This window comes from Ruditapes philippinarum, unplaced genomic scaffold, assembly GCF_026571515.1.
Source record: "Ruditapes philippinarum isolate M1 unplaced genomic scaffold, ASM2657151v2 ctg1258_1_1_1_1, whole genome shotgun sequence".
NCBI lineage: Eukaryota > Metazoa > Mollusca > Bivalvia > Venerida > Veneridae > Ruditapes > Ruditapes philippinarum.
The window spans coordinates 41,210-63,543 of NW_026851695.1; the positions used below are offsets into that span (position 1 = coordinate 41,210).

At 32.2% G+C, this 22,334-nt stretch overlaps 1 protein-coding gene across 1 annotated transcript; it reads left to right on the forward strand.

The window, feature by feature from the left end:
* Nucleotides 1–1,515: 1,515 nt before the first annotated feature.
* On the forward strand, nt 1,516–11,565 carry LOC132737151 (FMRFamide-activated amiloride-sensitive sodium channel-like). Its single transcript, XM_060724406.1, has 14 exons — nt 1,516–1,993; nt 2,600–2,747; nt 2,993–3,075; nt 3,870–4,451; nt 4,925–5,005; nt 5,870–5,964; nt 6,414–6,577; nt 7,180–7,275; nt 8,017–8,128; nt 8,287–8,362; nt 8,865–8,922; nt 9,199–9,299; nt 9,942–10,023; nt 10,397–11,565. The coding sequence occupies exons 1-14, from the start codon at nt 1,812–1,814 to the stop codon at nt 10,580–10,582; spliced, it is 2,046 nt and encodes a 681-aa protein (XP_060580389.1). The 5' UTR covers nt 1,516–1,811; the 3' UTR covers nt 10,583–11,565.
* Nucleotides 11,566–22,334: the final 10,769 nt, after the last annotated feature.

Consider the following 22,334-nt stretch of genomic DNA (forward strand, 5'->3'; position numbering starts at 1 on the left):
TGATCAGACTGCGCGGATGCGCAGGCTGGTCTGGATCCATGCTGGTCGCAAAAGCACTATGTTGGTTTTGTCGTGACGCGGCTCATATTTATTTTTTATATAATGATGGGAATAATCAATAGAAGCTGCGGAAATGACGTCGTATTTGTAAGCGAACAGCATGGATCCTGATCAGACTTTGCGGATGCGCAGGCTGGTCTGGATCCATGCTGGTCGCAAACGCATTACGTTGGTTTTGTCATGACGTGGCTCAATTATAATTGTGGTCTATCTCCTCCACCTCTGCGTAATTTTGGTCTATCTCCTCCACCGGGTGTAACCGCCACAGAGAGGTTCAGGGTATCGGCAGAATATTTCAATATCTGGAAAAAGTAATCCCTCGGGTCAATCAAATCCGCAAAATTACATGAAAATTGCAGACTTGGTTTGATTGAGTCTGTACATATGGGATAATGAAATAGTGCAACATCCCTCAAGCTTCCTAGCACCAGTTTCAGCGGTACTCAATTCTCAACACTTAAAAGTTCCCGAATGACCAGAAAAGCATAACAATACTGACAACATTCGATTCTGCCCCTCATTAGATCCTGTTCTTGCAAAATCTAACCGAATCAAGTTCCAGATCATAAACTTTATGATGTATGAAAAACAAGATCAACAAGGAAGGGCGGCGTTCAATGAACGCAATTGCCATATTTTAAAAGTGATACTTACAAACTATTCGGCTTAAAATAAAAAAATAAATATTGTTGTTAGCTTGCAAACGTAGGATTATTTTTTATACGACAAGAATATATTTTTGTTATTTGTATAGTTTATGAAATTCCGTTGTTAAAATCTCAACATCTACTTGTCATTGCCAAATAAAATTAGCTGGTCAGATTGCTTCAGATACTTTTTTCTTACTAAATTATTAACAATAAAGCATTAGAAATGTACTATATTTGCTTTCAAACAAGTCATGACATCAAAATAAATATGAGCCGTGCCATGACATAACCAACATAATGGGTTTGCGACCAGCATGGATCCAGACCAGCCTGCGCATCCACGCAGTCTGATCAGGATCCATGCTGTTCGCTTACCGACCCTATTACAAGTAGAGAAACTGATAGCGAACAGCATGGATACTGATCAGACTGCGCGGATGCGCAGGCTGGTCTGGATAAACCCATTACGTTGGTTTTGTCGTGACGCGGCTCATATATTATTTCAAACTTCACTAATAGGATCTCGAAAACTGTTCTGTAAAGGGCAACTCTTTTGCAAATTACTTTATATGATTAACTGATAGGCTGAAATGTTTATGTGAAGTTCATAATATTGCCATCGGTATAAAACCTTTGATATATGGCAATTTAAAAATGTTAGCATATTCCTCAGTGAAAAAAATTAGGCGGCAATTATCTCAAAATAAGTGTAAATTTCGACGAACTAGACAGAAATTGATACCAAAACGTATTGTTTCGCACTTAATATTATATACCTCGATGTCCCAAAACGCAGCAATTGCATTATAGTGATTATATAACAAAAGTTCACAGTCTGCTTAAACTAAGAATTATTCATCACCTTTGTTTTAAAATATCAAAGAGGGCTGTCAATTATATAATTGCTAAATTTTGATGATTGAAAAATATTTGAGCGACTGCTTTGGCTGATAAATGGTGCACACTAACGCGGCCTATTTTACTTTCATGTTTCACGCAAACATCGAAAGGCTTAGACCCATATCTTTGACGCGGACTCGTTAACCGGAAGGAAAGTTTTCTTTTATTGTTGCTACTTTTTGCTACTTTAATATTTTAACAATGGATTCTACGAAGGAAAAAAGAACCCTAAAGGAGGTTTTAAAGGAACTGGCCGAATCGAGCGCCTTGCATGGCATTCCAAAAATTGCTTCGTCACGGCAACTTTCGGTGAAGATATTATGGTGCATTGTTGTACTTGCTGGGACGGGAGTGATGACATACCAACTCGTGGAATTATTTCAGTAAGTATTTAATAGTTTTGTTTATTTTCTAACTAAATATGATTAATTTTGTATGAAAAATGTTGCCGTTTCCTTCGTTAATCCATCGCCGGTTACCCATGGTTGATTTACATGTAATCAATGATAAATATTAATGGTTCGGCCGTGATTATCCAACGATGTCGTTAATCTTAACTTACAATAAATTTAAGGAAGTGTTTTGATTAACTTTCCTTCATCAAACTAATCAGGATAGGCGAAAAATCCCAGAATGATTTATAAACATTATGCGGTTTTTAAACTGACAAAATTTCCTTACAACGGGTTCGTATGTTGTTTGACTTCTTGTAAGCATTTTAGCTAGAATTATACACCATGAAAGTCCCCGAAATATCTTCTGTTCACTGAGAGAAAATAATGATATGGCCTTTCTTCAGAGAGCTATCTGTTCTTTAACATTTTTTCTATAGATAATTGATGATCATTCATCAAACAGCACTTAGATTGGGGTCCTTCGTAAATCATATGAATATATTACTTTTATTCTATGCTGATATATTACAAGACACGCCATCCTTTAAAAAATCATGACATGAATGCCAACTTTGTGGTTGTTGTTTTTTGCAGGACATTTTATTCAAACCCTATACAGACGACCGTTTCACTGGATTTCAGCACGCTTCAGTTTCCCGCCATTTCTATATGTAACATGAATCCAGTCAGAAAATCAAAGATAGGAATGTCTATCGCGTTGGTAGAGGAACTATTTCCAAAGGTACAACAAGTTTGATGTACAGTAAGGGCCGGCTCGAATCTAAATTGAACACAAGCATTGTCGCTTCATTTGAATAAAATTTTGCACCGTTCTTTCTTTAATTAAGCTACCAGTAAAATTGAAAACAACGATAAAATTGATGAAATATATAAAATTCGACTATAAATTTTTCGTAAGCGGCAATATTTCTCGTCAGTAAGAGAGAACACCATTTTCCTTAAATAAATAATACTTTATATTTTCAGAAAGAAAAGCGTACAGATTCACTAGTAGCAAAAAAGGAACGCCGTAAACGGGACACTTCAGAAAACATCGATAAAAACTCAACGTGTGTACTTTTATATAAATTAGTCATGATTGGCTTTTTATCTGACTGATTACACGGCACTTATTGTATACTATAACTATATTAAAGTTATATAAAAGAATGGGACTATAGTAAAGTTATATAAAAGAATGGGACGTTAAAGCATTGCATGCCTAATTCTAAATTAAACATCATTTAAAAAAAAATATTTTTGAGGGGACGTGCATGTGCAGAAGCTATCGTTTACCACTACTGCCCATGAACAGTCCAAATTCAACCCAGTCTTCTATATCTTTAACTTTGCCGTGTTGGGCGTTATTTAGGTTTTTCATTGATTTGATCTGTTTTATTGGTTCGATTGAACATTACAATTGAACGTTACACTTGTCCGTCCTTTTAGAAACTTGACATCATATTATATTATAATGGCATAATACATTTAATAATAATATATATCAAATATAAAAATTTACAGAATAGAGCAAAGCAAACTTTGTATTTTATTAAATAAATATGATGACAAAGGGAACAATATAAAATGAGCCGCGTCAAGACAAAACCAACATAATGGGTTTGCGACCAGCATGTATCCAGACCAGCCTGCGCATCCACGCAGTCTGATCAGGATCCATGCTGTTCGTTATAAGTTTTTCTACTTGTAACATGGTTTGTAAGCGAACAACATGGATCCTGAGCAGACTGCGCGGATGCAACTATGTTGGTTTTGTCATGACGCCGCTCAAATGTTACTTTTTCATCTCTGTTTTGCCGCATGTTTCATCATATCGGCATCTACAGGAGAAACTTATTTTCAGATTGATCTACAGTGGTATGGGTTTACCAGATGATACTAAAATAATCGATGCAACTTTAGCTTCCTGGGGTGTTGCAAGTGTGGACATACTGATATCGAGGCTGGGAGGAGATCCTTATAAAGTAGATGACACCTATATCGAAATACGTCGGGAATATAAAAACTCTTACCCAATGTATTCTTGGTCGATCAGTTATCCTCCTAAGAAGGATAATGCAAATGAAATACCTGTGACTGAGGAAACGGATTATATTGACACAACGCCAGAACATGAAAATGTCTCCGATAGTAATATAACAGTCGACCCGTTCATTAATGACACCACAACGCTAGAGCCAGATCTGTTAGATAATGCAGGTAAAAGTGCAACAGCAAGTTGGGCCGACCTTTATGAATGGGATAGTGATATTGGTTGGGATATATTTGATTCTGATGAAGTTGACGACTATTTCGAATCAGAAAACTTCACGTCGGGCAAGGAAACTTTACTGAGCAAGCCGATTGCAAAGTTCCTGAAAGATCCAAAGGACAAATGGGATCTTGTGATAACAGAATTCAGGACTGCATTCCGAGATATTCCACAGTAAGTGGGACTTTCTGTTTTTGATACTTTTTGATAAAGACGTTTCACAAAAGACACGTTAAGACATTTAAGACACACATGTACAAAGAATAAACTGACCGTCTTTTGCTGTTTGACATTTGGTCAGATCGTTTTGTTTCCGATGATTCGTGTATTGTGTCTACAAACTATTGTAAACATTATTGAAGCATCTCAGTCTTTTGTCAAGTAGTAATCTTGACTTTAAGCATGTCTCAGTTATTATCTCAGAAATTTCCTTCGTGTTGAACTTATAATCGAAAGATTTGTAAAACTAGTGTTTATTCTTCCGATCACGAGTGGTAAAATAATGAAAATAAATTGTAAAATATTTAGATAAATGCGCTGTTTTATAATAGAGTAAGCATGAACAATCATAATATTCATCAAGAACGATGATACCGTCATTTGCAGATATAATGTTACGTGTATAAAGTGAAGGTTATGTTTTCCAGGAAAAAGCGCAAGATTATGGGGCATCAGATCAAGGATTTTATCCAGTATGTGTCGTTTGCAAAAAGGGAGCAGAATATAAAGTAAACTATTTTATAATTTATCTTTTATTTATATCTTATATAAAATTATATTCCATAAAACAAGACTGAAATAATTCACGCCAATTTACTATTGAACTATTCAGGTAGAATTTTATTATAAAAATTTGATGAATTTAATGAAGTTACAAAAACAAAATCCGAAAATATAGTAATGGTGAAATAGATCTGGCCGCTAGACAAATCTAAGACGTGAAGACGCGCAGTCTGATCAGGATCCATGCTGTTCGCTATCAGTTTCTCTACTTGTAATAGGGTTTGTAAGCGAACAGTATGGATCCTGATCAGACTGCGCGGATGCGCAGGCTGGTCTGGATCCATGCTGGTCGCAAACCCATTATGTTGGTTTTGTCGTGACGCGGCTCATATATAAAAACAGGACAGATAGGAGGGAACTTGGGAAATAAAAGTCTTGTTCACAAGATGTTTAGATATGAGCACCTTCTCTCCTGTCACTAGCACTGAGGGCTCCAGAATTTACTATTTTATATTAAATGTTGAATTCTGCTTAAGTCGGTGCTAGAGGACATGGACGGTAGCTTGCAATTACCACTACTGCCAAAGAACAGGCTCAAACAAACTTAGTCGGCAACATTTTCAATTTCGCAGTGTTGATCTCCCTGCAGGGATTCTGCTTTTCTCTATTTCTTTGTTTATGAGATTATCAGAAGAAATTTTCTGATGTAGTCAATTTGCTTTAAGAATTATTCTAATTTAGATAGGCATATAGCAAATATTATTTAATAACTAATAATAAAATTATATTTGTTTAGATTTTGATGATCGATTCTTAAAAAATATTTACTGATTATCTGATTTATTACAATTTATAAAAAATACATACAGAGAATACGTCAAACAATTCACAACATCGGCGTATGGAAATTGTTACACACTGGATGACAAAAAGTTTCAGTCATGGAGGAGCGGACCTGAAAGTGGTAAAATGTTATATATCAATAAAAAATTGCGTGTAAAATTCCAGACCATTCGTTCCCTCCGTCCGTTATTTCAGAATTATCATTTCATTTGCGCAAAATGACGTAAACGCTTAACAAACGTTTTATCTAAAATCGTGCTAGATATCAATTTTCAGTTGTTTTTTTTTTTATACATTTCTCTATTTGTTTTTCATATTTCTCCATTTTACTCGTAAGTATCCCGTTTATCTATGTAAGATTTTAAAATTTTGTTTGTTTTTAGGCTTTTGCACTTTTCTTAGTGGAGACCCTGTAATGATTATATGGCATTACACAAAAAAATAAACCAGTGATCACATTATGTACAACACTAATTTATGTAATGATCATAATTTATTTACTCCTGTTTCAATATATCTAATTATAATTTTCTTCTGGTCATACACAATGTTTCTAAAATCTGATTTCAGGAATAAAACTGACATTGAACCTTGAAATCGATGAATACGTTGAAAGATTTTCCTCGGGGTATGGAGTCCGAATCGTGTTCCACGAACCAGGTACATACCCTATGCCAGTTGAAGAAGGTCTTACGATCAGTGCAGGATTTGAAACAAGCATTGGTCTGAGGGCAGTGAGTATGACTAAATGTTTTACATTTTATTATTTCAATAATTCGATTAGAAGTTGGATAGTCTGGCAAGACGCATATTTATATCAAATCTTAAGAATAAATTTGCACATTAAATAAAGAATGTTTTGTTTGCAGTAAGCAGAATTATAGTTCATTAGAGGTTAATAAGATGATCTAACGTATTCGATCTCATCAAAATATAATTTTCAGCTAATGCTATGGACGATGTTATATTTTAAGATACATGTATAATATGCTCAAATTTGGTGTTTGAAAATACTGATAAATTCTGTATACTCTTTTTTAATGTAAAATAAACATCTTTTGAATAGAGAAGATATGTTACATTTTAAACACTACACTATTTGTAAACACATTATGAATACATAGTGTCACTGGAAAAAAAACCTGACAGTCTTTCAAGAAAGGGTCCAATTATCTTGACCAGTAATAAGGAATGCAGCTTCCAAAATATAGTTTCTGCAATCTCTTATTCCCATTAGGTATATTCTGCAAGAATTTCCTAGATTTCAATAATTTTTTGCAAGATAAGCTTTGTTTGTATATCTTTTAACTCCCAACATTCCTATTTTCTGATCTAGATTAACGTAACACGTCTAGGGGAGCCTTATGGTCATTGTACAGTTCAAGGTGGTGAAATGTTCCGGAAGAAATATAATCTCACTTACAGTAAAACGGTAATCAGTTTCACAAGATACATTTAAAGTGTTAACAGAATTGGATGAGGAATCTTTTTTAGATATTCGAAGTCAGCCGCTTTCTCCCGAGCTAAAGAGAAAATGAAAGAGGTTTTATTAAAGTACATGTACTAGATATTCTGCGTTCGCGCAGTCTGGTCTGGATCCATGCTGTTCGCTTACCAACCCTATTACAAGTAGCAAAACTGATAGCGAACAGCATGGATCCTGATCAGACTGCGCGAACGCGCAGGCTGGTCTGGATCCATGCTGGTCGCAAACCCATTATGTTGGTTTTGTCGTGACGCGGCTCATATATTTTACTTGAAGACAAAAAGAGAATGTATAAGACTAATTATCATAACAAAGAGGTTAAAGTTTTTCCTATTCAGTGCTTTCATAATCAGAGTTTTCTTCATGAACGGAATATAAATTAGAAATAAATTGTCCGTGGTAAAATAGAGTAAAACGAAATCCATGAAGAACAACGCACTAACTGTCAAAATTGAAAATGTTGTAGGCCCGGTTTGACTGATCCAGTTCATGGACAGTGTAGCAACTGCACCCCTAGCACCGGTTTAAGCAGAATTCATCAGTTAAACATGTAAATGGTGTAAAAGTTAAAGTCAGGAACAAAGTGCAGTAGAAATTACTATTTATAATCTAAGTTTGTCATGGACATCTAAATAAAACAAACAAAATGTCACTATAATTTTATTGAGTACTGTTTTTTTCCAACAGGCTTGTCTGGAGTTTTGTCGAATAGAAAACGTTATAAAGACGTGCAATTGTTTACCCATTGATGCACCTGATCTGAACTTTGGGAAATATCTAGATGTATGCAGACATCAAGGTAATATTATTCGGAATTCTCCATTGTTTTATTATTATTATTATTATTATTATTATTATTATTATTATTAATTAATTAATTAATTAAAGCTACTTAAATACGTATGTATACTAGCTTTTACAAAACATTGTAATAAGAGACCTTTATTCCATTTACAGATGAGGTGTGTACGTTTGAAGTAGAATTGATGTTCGAAAATGGAAGTCTAAACTGTGACTGCATCAACCCATGCTCGTAAGTTAAAACATTCTATTCTTTTTTTCTATTCTAAATTCTATTCTATTCTTATTCTATACTTTTTCATGATTCCACATATACAGACTCTATCAAACAGAGTATTCAATTTTCATGTAATTTTGCTATATTTGATGATTCCGAGGGATCATTTTTTTTCCAGATATTTAAACACGTTGCCTTCTTCAGATATAAGAAAGGTATTTTAAAATTATTGAAAAATATTTAGATCTCTATTCATACTATGTATAACCGCATCCTCAATGTTAGCTGCAATACTGGTATCATCCGTAATATGATCCGCACTGGCGAATAAATTAATCTTTTTATTCTATACGTTAATATCTTTGATTATTAGATTTTAGATTTTATGGCATTTTCAAAGTTAAGGTTTCAGATGTCGATGGATCATATAGATCGAATATTGAATTTAGTTTTTGATTTTCCATGCCTATATTTGTATTGTACTATTAGAATCTATTAATATAATAAATGGTTTCAGAGAGTTTGTGTACGGGAAGACAATCTCTGGACGACTATGGCCTCACAAAGACTATTTGGTAGAATTCTTTTGATATTATACTTTCAATATAAACTTTAAAAATTGGAATGCAAAACTTGCAATTATGTACATTGTATTCATGTTATATTTTTATTTCTTGATTTTTATTTTTTTTGTGTGTGTTTTTTTTCTTTATAATCAAAATATACAGAAGATATTACAATGTTTAGCACTGATTCTAACATAAGAACATATAAATTTTGTCATTAATCATTAAGTCATTTATTAGTTCGAAAATCGAAAACTATTGTGCATGAAAATATTTAAATTTCAGGAAAAGATTCTGATGAAGGACATATGTTCGAAGAAGCTAACATCGTTAGAAACACCGTGTAGACAGATTAACAATGACTCTGAGAAATTTCATTATGACAGGTGAGCGTACAATTAATTCATTTTGTCTGACACTGAATATATTTGTTTCGTTTACATCAGAAGATACTTTATAAATGAGCCGCGTCACGACAAAACCAACATAATGCGTTTGCGACCAGCATGGATCCAGACCAGCCTGCGCCTCCGCGCAGTCTGATCAGGATCCATGCTGTTCGCTATCAGTTTCTCTACTTGCTATAGGGTTTGTAAGCGAACAGCATGGATCCTGATCAGACTGCGCGAATGCGCAGGCTGGTCTGGATCCATGCTGGTCGCAAACCCATTATGTTGGTTTTGTCATGACACGGCTCAAATATAATCATTAAAAGTGGCTTCTGGAAATTGTTGGATGTAACGTTGTATAAAAAAAGAACACTATATTAGTATGAGTATCCATTTCAATGTGTGCTATTTTAATTTGCTCATTGCTTTCATAATGTAGAGGGAAATAAAAAAATATTTTAAAAAATGTTTTGTTTTTTATACTATAAGATACATAATTGCACTAAGTTCTATAAACTTTTGAATCAACATTTCCTTTAATTCATGGTGTAGAATAAAATCGAAGCATTGTTGTTAAAACATGAAAGTAATTAAAATAGTTGTTTTAATCATTGCGCATTTCTTGTTTTCCTATTACAGGTATAGAAACAACTTTGTGAAGGTGGTGATTTATTTCGAGGATCTCAATTATCAAAAGATAACAGAGGAGCCATTTTATACAGTAAGTAGTCTTGTATCCTTTTTTTAATTCATTAACTTGAATTTCATTTATATTTCATACTGGTTATAATTGGTTTGATAAAAACAATGCAAATGTTAATGCCTATATTGACGTAATGATGGTTTCTACAAAAACCGGGCTACACTGTACAATATTGAATATTGCAGCTTTAAAACACACACCTGTATGCAGTAAAATTAATTGTTGTGGTACGACATCAAGGGGAGTCCAACCATAATAAAATATTATTTAATGTAAAGTCATTGTGAATTTTCTACTCGCAGTCACTATTGACGAACATTTATTTTAAAAGTATTTGACTTTTCCCCATGTTTGTAGAATATATTTATCAATTATTTTGTTATATTTGTAGACAGTACGGTTCATCTGTGACATCGGGGGAGCAATGGGTCTGTTCATAGGAGTATCTGTACTTAGCATGTTTGAAATTCTACAGCTGATATTTGAAGTCATCATTTACTTTCAAGACAGGAAAAAAGATGATACAGAAACAGAAGAGCTAAATAACGAAAAACAAAATCTCGAAATGAACTGCTGAAAATTAAACGGAAAGAATTCAGTCAGATCATCCAACAAAAATAGGAATTCATTATAGACCTTTTTACAATACGATTTTTTTTTCAATAGTAACAAATGTTGTATTTCGCGCATACGCATTCTGCATGGGGCAAAACGCAATAACGATGACTACAATTTATCATATTTAAAGGTTTTATTAGACGTGATTTCAATTTATGACTCCAAGAGAACAATTTTTGTATGACTTAAAGCAGTAAGTTACTTAAAACGTGAATTGCATATGTAGCAGATATATACGAAACTATGAGGGACTAATTAATAATTCAATGAAAAAAAAGCGCATAAACAATTAAAAGTCCTCATTTTTCAGATATCATTTGAGGTCTCTTCCATCAGACATTTAAATTGATATAGCAGGGTGTTAAAGATTAAAGTTTATAACCCCTGTATTACATAATATTGCACAGTTTGTATAGTACACTTCCTTTGACAAAGTGGACTGGCACGTGACCGGTTGTTTATTTCCAGCTAGTTTACAATATATCATTCAATCGGGAGTTTAAGCGCTGTTACACCGCACTTTGGGGTCAAACGCACTTTGGGGTTTGAACCCAAAGTACGTAACACTGGTGCATATGCATTTTTTCAATATCAGGCAGACGACAACACTTTGGGGTCATAAAATTATAGATATTTTAAAATGATAGTTCAATTGTGAGCTAACGATAACAGACGATAGGTTATTGTTATACCTAAGTTATGCAGTTTGCAATTTTACAATGCATTATTAATGTGTTTTATATTCAATTATTTATCTCATGGAATGGTGGCGTCCCAGTATAAATATGTATGATGCGTATTGATTGAAATAAAACATTAGATAACATATTGTTTCATGAACTAGCGGTATGTGACATTAATTTTATAGATTGCATGTCACGCATATTTCCATATAATAAGAAACAAGTTCCTTACACGATAGGAATTAATGTTGTGGACCCATTAAAAATCTGGATTTACCTTATTTCCAGTTATCTGAAAGGAAGATAACATGTCTGAATTAATTAGTTATACATGTAGTTCTTTCTATGTTGAATATTGTAGATTGTAAAAAAATTAGGCTGGGTCAAATTAAGCATTTAAGATGACTTCCAAGATGAATGCCATATCATAAGAATTTAATTTCATACTCAATAAGATCATAAGTGCATATTTAGATGAAATACACGTTAAGGCAGGAATATTTTTCAAACACTTTTATAGTAATTTTAGGAAAATACGAAGGTCATCTCGTCTCGGTAGCTCGCTACTTTCCGACCGAAATTTGACAACATCTCAGATCTTGATGATTTTTGGTATACAGACATGTAGATATGTAAGCTTTACTTCTGCAGCATTATTTTATAAATAAACAGTGTAACTATGACGTCAAAGCGCCCTCTATCGGTGACGGCGAAATTGCGTTTTTTATCAATAATCAAGTCTGTTCAGATCAATTTTCATCAAATTTTCTTCGTTTTCATTTTAAAATGTTCAGTAAATGTATGTCTTTGTAATGATGTATTTCTTTAACATTTGCATAATAGTTTTCTAAGTTATTTTCCCCCACGTTCTGACGTCCATATATGATGCAAATATCGCGCGATATCGCAATAAAGATTGTGAAATAACAGAAAATCAACACGGTGAATTTTGCTATAATTTTTTAAACATGTAGTGAAGTCATGAAAGAAAATATTTATGCAATAAAAATATAGGGTCAACGCGTAAGATATTTTGCTATTACTATTTGAATATAAAATAAAGGGTGAGTAAAACGTTATGATTTTGGTGACGTCAAATATTTTTCTCAAGGAAATTTTCACGACTTTTTCAATAAATATCATACTGTCAGGAATAAAAATGTTTGAAAACCATCAACAACAATAGTATTTAGATATGCTCCGTAAAAAATGTTCTTTTAAAAGTCTTGTCAGGTGTCTGCATTTCGAAGAATAACTTCAATTATAAACATGTACAACAACTTAGGGTATGACTGTCTGCAAAAGTTGGTATCAATCTCTGAAAACTACAACGAATGGTTATAAATACCTCGAGGACTGAAGGACACTTGAGAATATTGAAAGATATAATTAAAATGCCACCTAAGTGGAAATAATAAAAACATAAATTTTGCAAAGAATGTCAGAAAAAAAAGAATGAAAAGGCTGGTGCAGTGTATCTCGGTACTACATAAACTTCCATGTTATCATATGTAACAATTTTGAATTAACAATTTTGAATTGTATAATTATATTAGTTAGTAGGAAATGAATCAAATTTACGTTTCAAAAATGTATGATCAACTGGAAGTAACAACAGTTTGTACGTAAGTGATGATTCACTGGTAGTCTTAATTATATTATAAAATCTAGCAGACATTTAATATAAAAATTTATTTATTAACAGCCATCAGTTATTCTATTTTCTCACGCAGCTAAATACTAGTAATTTATATTCCTGCACTAAGCGTGAGACTCAGATTTAAGTATAGGTTAGTGTTTAATAATATGTATTAACAAAAATAATTGGTCAAGCCTGTCTGCCGTATTTCACATAATTACAGATACCTTATTTATTTTAAACTCGGTGACTCGCGGTATGCGTTTACTAGCGACCTGAAGCCGCGATTCGAGGCGAAAGTTCCGTTGATTTATTTTGTATGTCATAGTTCATAAGCGGAGAATTTTGCATATTAAATACAGTTTCCCTTGTATTGAAGACGTACATGTAGGATCCTCAATTTGTGAGAATATGGTTGTGAGAGAAGCTCGTTTTTTTGTCTGCACATAATGCGGTGCTATGTAGAGCGTATGAAAATAATGAACTATGCATTTTATGTTTTATATCTTCTTATTTTTTTAATATTGGGTTTAACGCCGCTCAATTATAGCGGAGAGAATTTAACAAAACCAGTGTTTCTCACAGTATCAACTTCTCTTTGGAAATGAATGACAGGAGTCCGAGATGGACATTTCATACACAGTAACCAATTCTAAAGGATAATCTATTAGTACAATACGCAATCGTGTCTCGAATCCATGCCATCCGAATTGGGCGTAAGACCACTTTACCGACTACACCGTGGCAACAGAAGAATAATACATTAATCGTATTCAGTGGTAACAAAAGTTGCACAAGTTATTTAATAATTATATTTTGTATTAAATTAAAACATACAGTATAGCCTCTACAGAGAAATGCCCTTTGTTGCCTAAAGTGGTTGCTCTACAGAGGTAAAATGTAGTGGAACTCTTTAGAAATAAACAATAATTTGAGGGCGGCTATGTTATACTGTAATGAAAAAGCGGTAAGTATATAGGTATACGTAAATCCGAGTTGAGTAATGGTTATATTGGGTGTTCGAGTCTGCAGTTGCGAATATGCTAATATATTTTTTTTATTCAGTATGATTTTTGCTTCCAAAGTGTTTTATAGTTTGTCACATAAGTGCTCATTTTCTTATTATAAGACATTTTAATTACATTATAATTATATAATCTATGTATTGCACATACATTTGTTTGTTTGTTTGTTTTATTTTACGCCCTTTTCCAACAGTATTTCAGTCATATAGGCGGGTAGTTTCCTAACCATCGTTCCTGGAGAGTTACACCAGTACTAGACTACCTTCCTCCGCGCTAAACTACCAAAGCATCTCCCGGGGATCGAACCCACGCCAGAGAGGTACCTGGATTAGAAGTCATCGACAGACATAAAAATGGTAAGCAAAAATAAAAATAAAATAAATGATTTTATTTCTTGTACAGTTTGTTTTTAAATTTTCTTAACATATTTGAATATTATTTCTGAATTTTATTTATCATTTATTTCGGCACATTTGTATGCATATCTATTTTAATTGCATTTTTACGATGTGTTTTGACACCGAGGCTCGTCTGCCTGTATGTGATTTTATGAAAGTGTTTAAAAGCTGAATGTTACGTAAAATAAATATTCTAACGGATATAAGCTAAGTACGGAGCCCCTAAGGTGACATTTTCCACACTTTTTTCCCCGGAATTTAATTCGTTTTTACGAAATAATAATTCGTAATTACGAAATAATAATTCGTTTTTACGAAATATTAATTCGTAAATACGAAATATTAATTCATTTTTACGAAATATTGATTCGTTTTTACGAAATATTAATTCGTTTTTACGAAATATTAATTCGTAATTACGAAATGTTTATTTCGTAATTACGAAATATTAATTCGTTTTTACGAAATATTATTTCGTATTTACGACATATTATTTCGTAATTACGATATATTTATTCGTAATTACGAAATATTAATTCGTTTTTACGAAATATTAATTCGTTTTTACGAAATATAAATTCGTAATTACGAAATGTTTATTTCGTAATTACGAAATATTAATTCGTTTTTACGAAATATTATTTCGTATTTACGACATATTATTTCGTAATTACGATATATTTATTCGTAATTACGAAATATTAATTCGTTTTTACGAAATATTATTTCGTAATTACGAAATATTATTTCGTAATTACGAAATATTAATTCGTAAAAACGAAATGTTATTTCGTAATAACGAAATAATAATTCGTAAATACGAAATAATATTTGGTAAAAACGAATTAAATTTTTTCTAGCGTTTCAAAGAGTTTTTGTAATAGTTATAAATAAGGCCTCAAAACTAAATTCCTGACTTAATATAAGGCATGTACATAGAATATAAAGAGTGATTTTTGTTCTCCCCAAGTTTTTTAACTTTACACTATTGTACATACATGTAAATTAAAATAATCGCATGTCAATAGCGTTGAGCCACAGCCGTGATAGTACACGCGCTAGGAAAATTTAGTTAAAATGGGGGTCCTGTGCTTCAAATCCAAACACGGACATTTCTACTAATAAATTGTCAGGAAATGTTCATTTTAAATTGATTAGATTAGTGAAAGTCTGCACCAACCCCCCATCCCCCTCGTCCCATTAGTTTTACTTATGTATATGATAAAAGAACAGAATTATATAGCATGTTTCTGTTTTAAAGATACATTACGTAAAAGATTGCCTCAAACATTAAAGCATTGCTGATAGGAACATGTATTTGACAATGGGGAAATAAAGACCATTTTGGATAGAGAATGACTTCTCACTAAAAAACCCTGTTCACTTAAATATAATAACTTGAGAACCATTCGGCTTATAATCGCAAAGTTGATCAAGGCATGTAAATGACCCATTTGTGAGATTGATAGGTTCTTTATCAAGCTCAAAATGACCTTAAATAAGATTTCGTAAAAACGAATTAATATTTCGTAATTACGAAATAAAATTTCGTTTTTACGAATTAATATTTCGTAATAACGAAATAATATTCCGTAATTACGAAATAACATTTCGTAAAAACGAATTAATATTTCGTAAATACGAATTAATATTTCGTAAAAACGAATTAATATTTCGTAATTACGAAATAATATTTCGTTTTTACGAATTAATATTTCGTAATTACGAAATAATATTTCGTAAAAACGAATTAATATTTCGTAAAAACGAATTGATATTTCGTAATTACGAATTAATATTTCGTAAAAACGAATTAAATGCCGGGGGGGGGGGATGTGTCGAGAATGTCACCTTAGGGGCTCCGTAGCTAAGCGACCTAATATTCTTACTCCATTCATACAATATGTGAATCTTATTTTTTGCGCTGAAACTATTTAATTCATATAATAATATAACACTTTTCACTCTTTCATTACAAACATCAAATTATAAAATTAAAATTAAAAGATGTATGAGACTGTGTCCTGCAAATTAGAAAAGTATTTAAAAAGGCATTGTCGGATTAAACATTGTAAATGTGCTCATCTAGCGCATGCTTTCAATGAGAAAATAATCAACAATTTAAAAAATATACATTTCATCAAGTCCCTGTGTTGTTTATACTTACTATCGTAATGTTTGACGTAAGAAAATTGTTATTAAAATTTTGGTATTATTCTTTGAACTCCAACATCTATTAACGTCACCAAAACCATTACGTTTCACTCACCCTTTATCTTATTTTAAAACAGTAATAGCAAAATATCTTACGCGTTGACCCTATATTTTTATTGCATAAATATTTTCCTCCACTATCTCACTACACGCTCGAAAAATTATAGCAAAATTCACCGTGTTGATTTGTTTTTATTACACAATCTTCATTGCGATATCGCGCGATATTTGCATGAAATATGGACGTCAGAACGTAGAGAAAAATGACGTAGAATCGGAGACTGTTAAGTAAATATTAAAGAAAGACATCATTACAAAGACATACATTTACTGAACATTATAAAATTAAAACGAAGAAAATCGGATGAAAATTGATAAGAATAGACTGGTTTACTGATAAAAAGACGCAATTTCGCCGCCACCGATAGAGGGCGCTTTGACGTCATAGTTACGCTGTTTATTTATAAAATAATGCTGCAGAAGTAAAGCTCACATATCTATATGTTTGCATACCAAAAATCATCAAGATCTGAGATGTTGTCAAATTTCGGTCGGAAAGTAGCGAGCTACCTTAATGGCAGCTATTTTGCTGAAAGAGTTACGTCGTTTTGCAAAACCTGAAATGTTACCTAAAATAACCAGTAAGTTTTCATTGATTATAAACTGTCTTTTGCTGTAAATTAACGTTTACATTAAATTTTACTCCTGTCAGTTTATTTTTTAGTCTCAGGACGGCATCCAAAATGGCCACAAATTAAAATTAAGTCGTTGTGGACATTTTAAAGCACACGTAAGAAAATTTAAATTTTTACTTATAGGCATAAGTTTTTTTTCATGAAATAACATGACGGAAATTACCGGAAATTGTAAAAAAAGGGTTTGAAATGAAGTGCAACTGTAGCCGTCATGCAACTTCATTATGATAAATTTTATTTCTAACATGTTACAAGTAATTTAAACAGAAAATGAAATGCACTGAAATATAAACTGCATTTAATTACATTTACATCATATCAGAAATGAGGTTCAATATGGCATAACAAGTGATGATAAAACAGGATATTTTTCGAAACATCTTTTATTTCTTAGTATACAGTCACAATTTAAGTACAAACCATGCCATTACATGAGGTTCTGCTGGATTGAACCTGGGGCTCACGGACCAGTAGGAAATGATGTTTTGGGCTGAAATGAACATTTACAGTTCGACTTTCGGCTTAACGTCGGCAAAATACCAGAGTATTACCGACGGAGAAACACTGATACCAGGGAACATATCGAATGAAATTTATCGTGATTTGTTTTCTTAAATTGAGGTAATAACTCTTGAAGTATAGGTAGTACAATTATGACGGGATAAAAATATCATAGGCAAAACACTGTAGTATTTTATATATAACTCTTTAATAATATGGTGTATTTGAAGGCAAGTAAGTAAATATTTTCCACTCACATTGTTTATGTTAAGAGAACAATTACATAAACTATGAACTTCATTTCTCCCCCTCTGCTTTTATCATGGCTTGGGACATGCTAGTTACTAGAACTAGGCAGCATTGGAAGAAGTGTAGTTTTATAGTTAGTCCAATCACAAACACCATGTTTCACTTTAATATACTGGATAGTTTGAGTCCACACACACTCGCTACACTTCTCCCCAATCCAGTGGCCAGATAGTTTCTTTAGTAAATGTAACTTAGTCTTTTGTGTCTATGCACGTGTAATTCCGGAATTAAATGTTTAGCATCGATTATAATTCTCGCCCGTCATCAAGAATTAGTCCTGTAAAAATATAAACAGATTCATATCATTCATTGTAAAAAAAATACTGAGAAAAAATACTTATTTCGTTAAATAAAGTTTTTTGCTTAAACATAATGATTTATGCAACTTATATTTATCACTTTCGATTCCGCTTCCTGGGACTCGTCAGTACTGGTGTCATATGAGAAATCATGGTCGTGGCCCGAGTTGGGCTCGAATCCATGATTCTTGTCTTGAGAGGCAGATTGCCTTAAAAGTTTTGCAAAAGATGTTATAAATATTTCTTACTTCTACATTTATTTCTCTTTCAACTCAAAAGTAAACAGCTTATGAAAGAGAAAACGGAAAATGTCCCCATAAACTATTGTCAACAAAATTATTTCTTCTTTCATCCTATCACTGTATCCAATCATAAAATGGTGAGAACTTGTCCTTTCAAAATGTTTTCAAGATAAACATTTAAACTAAATACATCACTGGAAAGACATATAAAAGTAATTTTACCTCCACTGAGGTCCAAAGGCCTTAAAACATAAAATTTGAAAATCTACAAAATATCTAGTGAAGCACTTAAAATGGGAAACTCTTGTAAGGATAACAAAGAAATATACTCAAAATTAAATTGAAAATCGATTTTTTTTTGTGCGACTTTTAGCCAAATTTTGGTTGAATATATTCATTTTTGGTCATTAGCAAAAAAATGATAATGGTGGGAAAACGAAGTGATGGAATTACATGAAAGTTTGCACACACGTTATTGGTCCAGACCTGCATCGATATGTACACAAGTCTCGTGAAAATATTTCAAGTCCCGACACGTCAAAAACCTCAGTGGAGTCTGTTAAAACATGACAAATCCTTGATATAAAGGTAATGGAAATACATTTTGCAATCGAGATTACTGAAATTACTTATGACCATTAAAAATGATCAACAGTTATCTAAATTAAACATATGAAATTACCTGCATAGATTGATTCTTGCTACCATAAGTGTGGAAATTCTATAATGCTAAATTAAGCAAGCAACACCACCTGTTAATTCCTGTTGTGCTTTGTTGGGATAATAAAATTTCATAATTAGCTTTTAGATAATACCAATTGCAACTCCAATGAAATGGCTTTTTATCAATTTTTATTGCAATCTACGGTAAAATTTATCGTAAATTTAGGTTAAAATCCAACTTATAAACTCTTGCAGGATATTTCTGTGAGATATTTGAAGGGCGCATTGCGCCTCAAATTAATGCAATGATTTTTTGATTTCCTTCTGTAGGTAGGGCAAATATGTTTTTGATTATACTTTAATAATGACGATGCTTATCATCTGACACATAGTATTAAAAGATGTCATCCCATAACAAAAGATAGTTCAGGTATTTGGCCAATGAGTAACGTTTTGAAACTGAAAATTAAAAGCTTTTAAAATAAAAAGGTACCATTTTAAAGGCTAAAAAAAACCTTAAATTTCTTAAATACCATTTTCTGAGTATCTAATGGGGAGGGGAAGGGGATATGCAACAAACATTACAACAACGTTAGTTTCATGTTTGTTTTTTTTTTTAATGTTAAAATCGCCCCATATTACTTTAAAGCTTAGAAGCTTGGAGTAAAGAGAAAATAAAAACTGTTACACAAAGAATGATATAAATGCTTTTTCATTCCTTATAAAGATGTACATATATGTTGTCATATTTGTTAAGTTGGGATTTATTTACCTATATTTTATGGTATTTCAACACAAAAGTCATACATATGATACGAGAATGCAAGATGTTGTTTTCCCCCGAAGTCAACAGCTCCTTAAATGAATTTTTTTAAAGTAAATATACAACAATGAGACAATAAATCTTTAATTCTTGAAAATATTAGATGTAACAAGTTTTGACAGAGGTTTAAAAAGGTAATCTTAATGTAAGTATATCAGTGATGAAAAAAAACAACAACAAAAAACAACTGTTTATCATAGTCTTTCCATTTCGGACCAATTCACTTTCATAAATCATTTTCTTGATTTGACCTGCATGTAATTCCTGATTAAAGTGGAAATATTTTCTAACAATACACCATATCCATCTCTCTCAACAATGAAACAACTTCCACTCTTACAAATCTGCCGGTACAGAGGTGTAGAATGCTGCCTAAAACACGAAACCTTCTTGCGAGTAAATAAGTGACCACATAGGGCATTATACTTCTGTTTAAATTATAATTTAGATTTGAGAAAAGCCTTGGTAATTATGAATCATAGAAAACTTAACCAAAATCTCCTTATTCTGTTTTTCATTTACATTCTCATTTGTTTAAAGTAAAATTTCGTCCAAACTTTTACCTCCATAAAAAATGAAGTATTTTCGATGGATCAAAGCTATCTTTTTCGTTTAGTAGTAAGCAACCTCATGGGGATGAATCCAAGCATCCGCGTTCTCATATAGCAATATAACAAAGATTCTATGGAATGGGTAATAATTAACAACCTTTACGTCAAAATATAGTTTCTTAAAACATATCACATATTGGACATAAAATCGTACAAAGGAAATATTCATAGGAAGCAGTTGGCAGTAAAAACATAAGAAAGTACATGTAATTTTATTAAGACATAGAGGTCATAAGCATATAACAAAAAGTATGACACATATTGGACAATTGACTTGGATAGGAGAACTTTGGAGTTAGATATACGTGTTAGTAACATTACAACTATATTTCAACAAATATCAGTCAACAGACTTTACTAACAACACAAGTACAATATGTTTACATTTAAAGCGAAATCAAATGACACGCGGCTAGAACATCGGAATGGAAAGTAGTATGACACATATACATGTTTTGTATTGGTCAATAAAATACCCGCAAAATAGAAAGAAAGGATTAAAGTAGTATTTTATTTTGACGGGAGAAATTCTTGATTTAAACGTACAAATAAGTTACATTGGAAATACATTTTAACAAATATTAGACAGCAAATTTTATTTGCAACAAAAGTACAATATTTTGACATTTAAAGCAAAAATAACACAGCGACCCACGTGCAACGGAAGATGGTACGACACATTTTTGACAATTGGAAAACATTTAGGATACAAAAAGTTCTTTATTTCGAGGGGAGGGTTTTGGATTTAAACATACAAATAGGTAACAGAAGAAATACATTTTAACAAATATTAGACAACAAACTATAATTTCAACACAAGTACATGGCAACCCGCATAGCCAGGATATTTCAACGGAAAATAATTTGTCATATTTTGGACGATTCGAAAACTGCAATATAAAGGACAAACAATTATATTTTATTCAGATGAGAGAAATTTTGTTATATATACAAATAAGTTACATAAGAAATAATTTTGACACAATATTACAATATTAGACAACAGACTATGATTACAACAAAAGTACAATATGTTTACATTTTAGCGAAATTAATCAGGCGGCCCGCGTGGCCAAGACGTCGCAACGGAAAATATTGACACATATTGGACAGATGGTAAACAACAATATAGAAATAAAGGCACAAATGCATTTTTATTTGGATAGGAGAAACTTTTATTTAAACATTGAAAACAGTTACATTAGAAATACATTTAGTATTAGGCAACAACCTTTAATTACAGCCAAGAACAATATGTAGACATTTTAGCGGAAATAACACGGCATCCTGCGTTGCCTGGACACGCAACGGAAAATATTATGACGCATATTGGACAATTTGAAACCAGAACTTTAATAGAATTAAAGAACACATACAGTCATACAGTATTTTATTCAGATGAGAGCAATTGAAATTAACATTTACATGTAAGTAACACAGTAAACTACTTTTTAAACAAATATTTGAAAACAAATCTTAATTACAACACAAGTACAATGTGGTTACTTTTTTGCGAAGATAACCGACGACACGCGTGGCAAGGACATCGTAACTGAAATTATTATGACACATATCTGACAATTGGAAAACAGCAAAATAGAAATAAAAA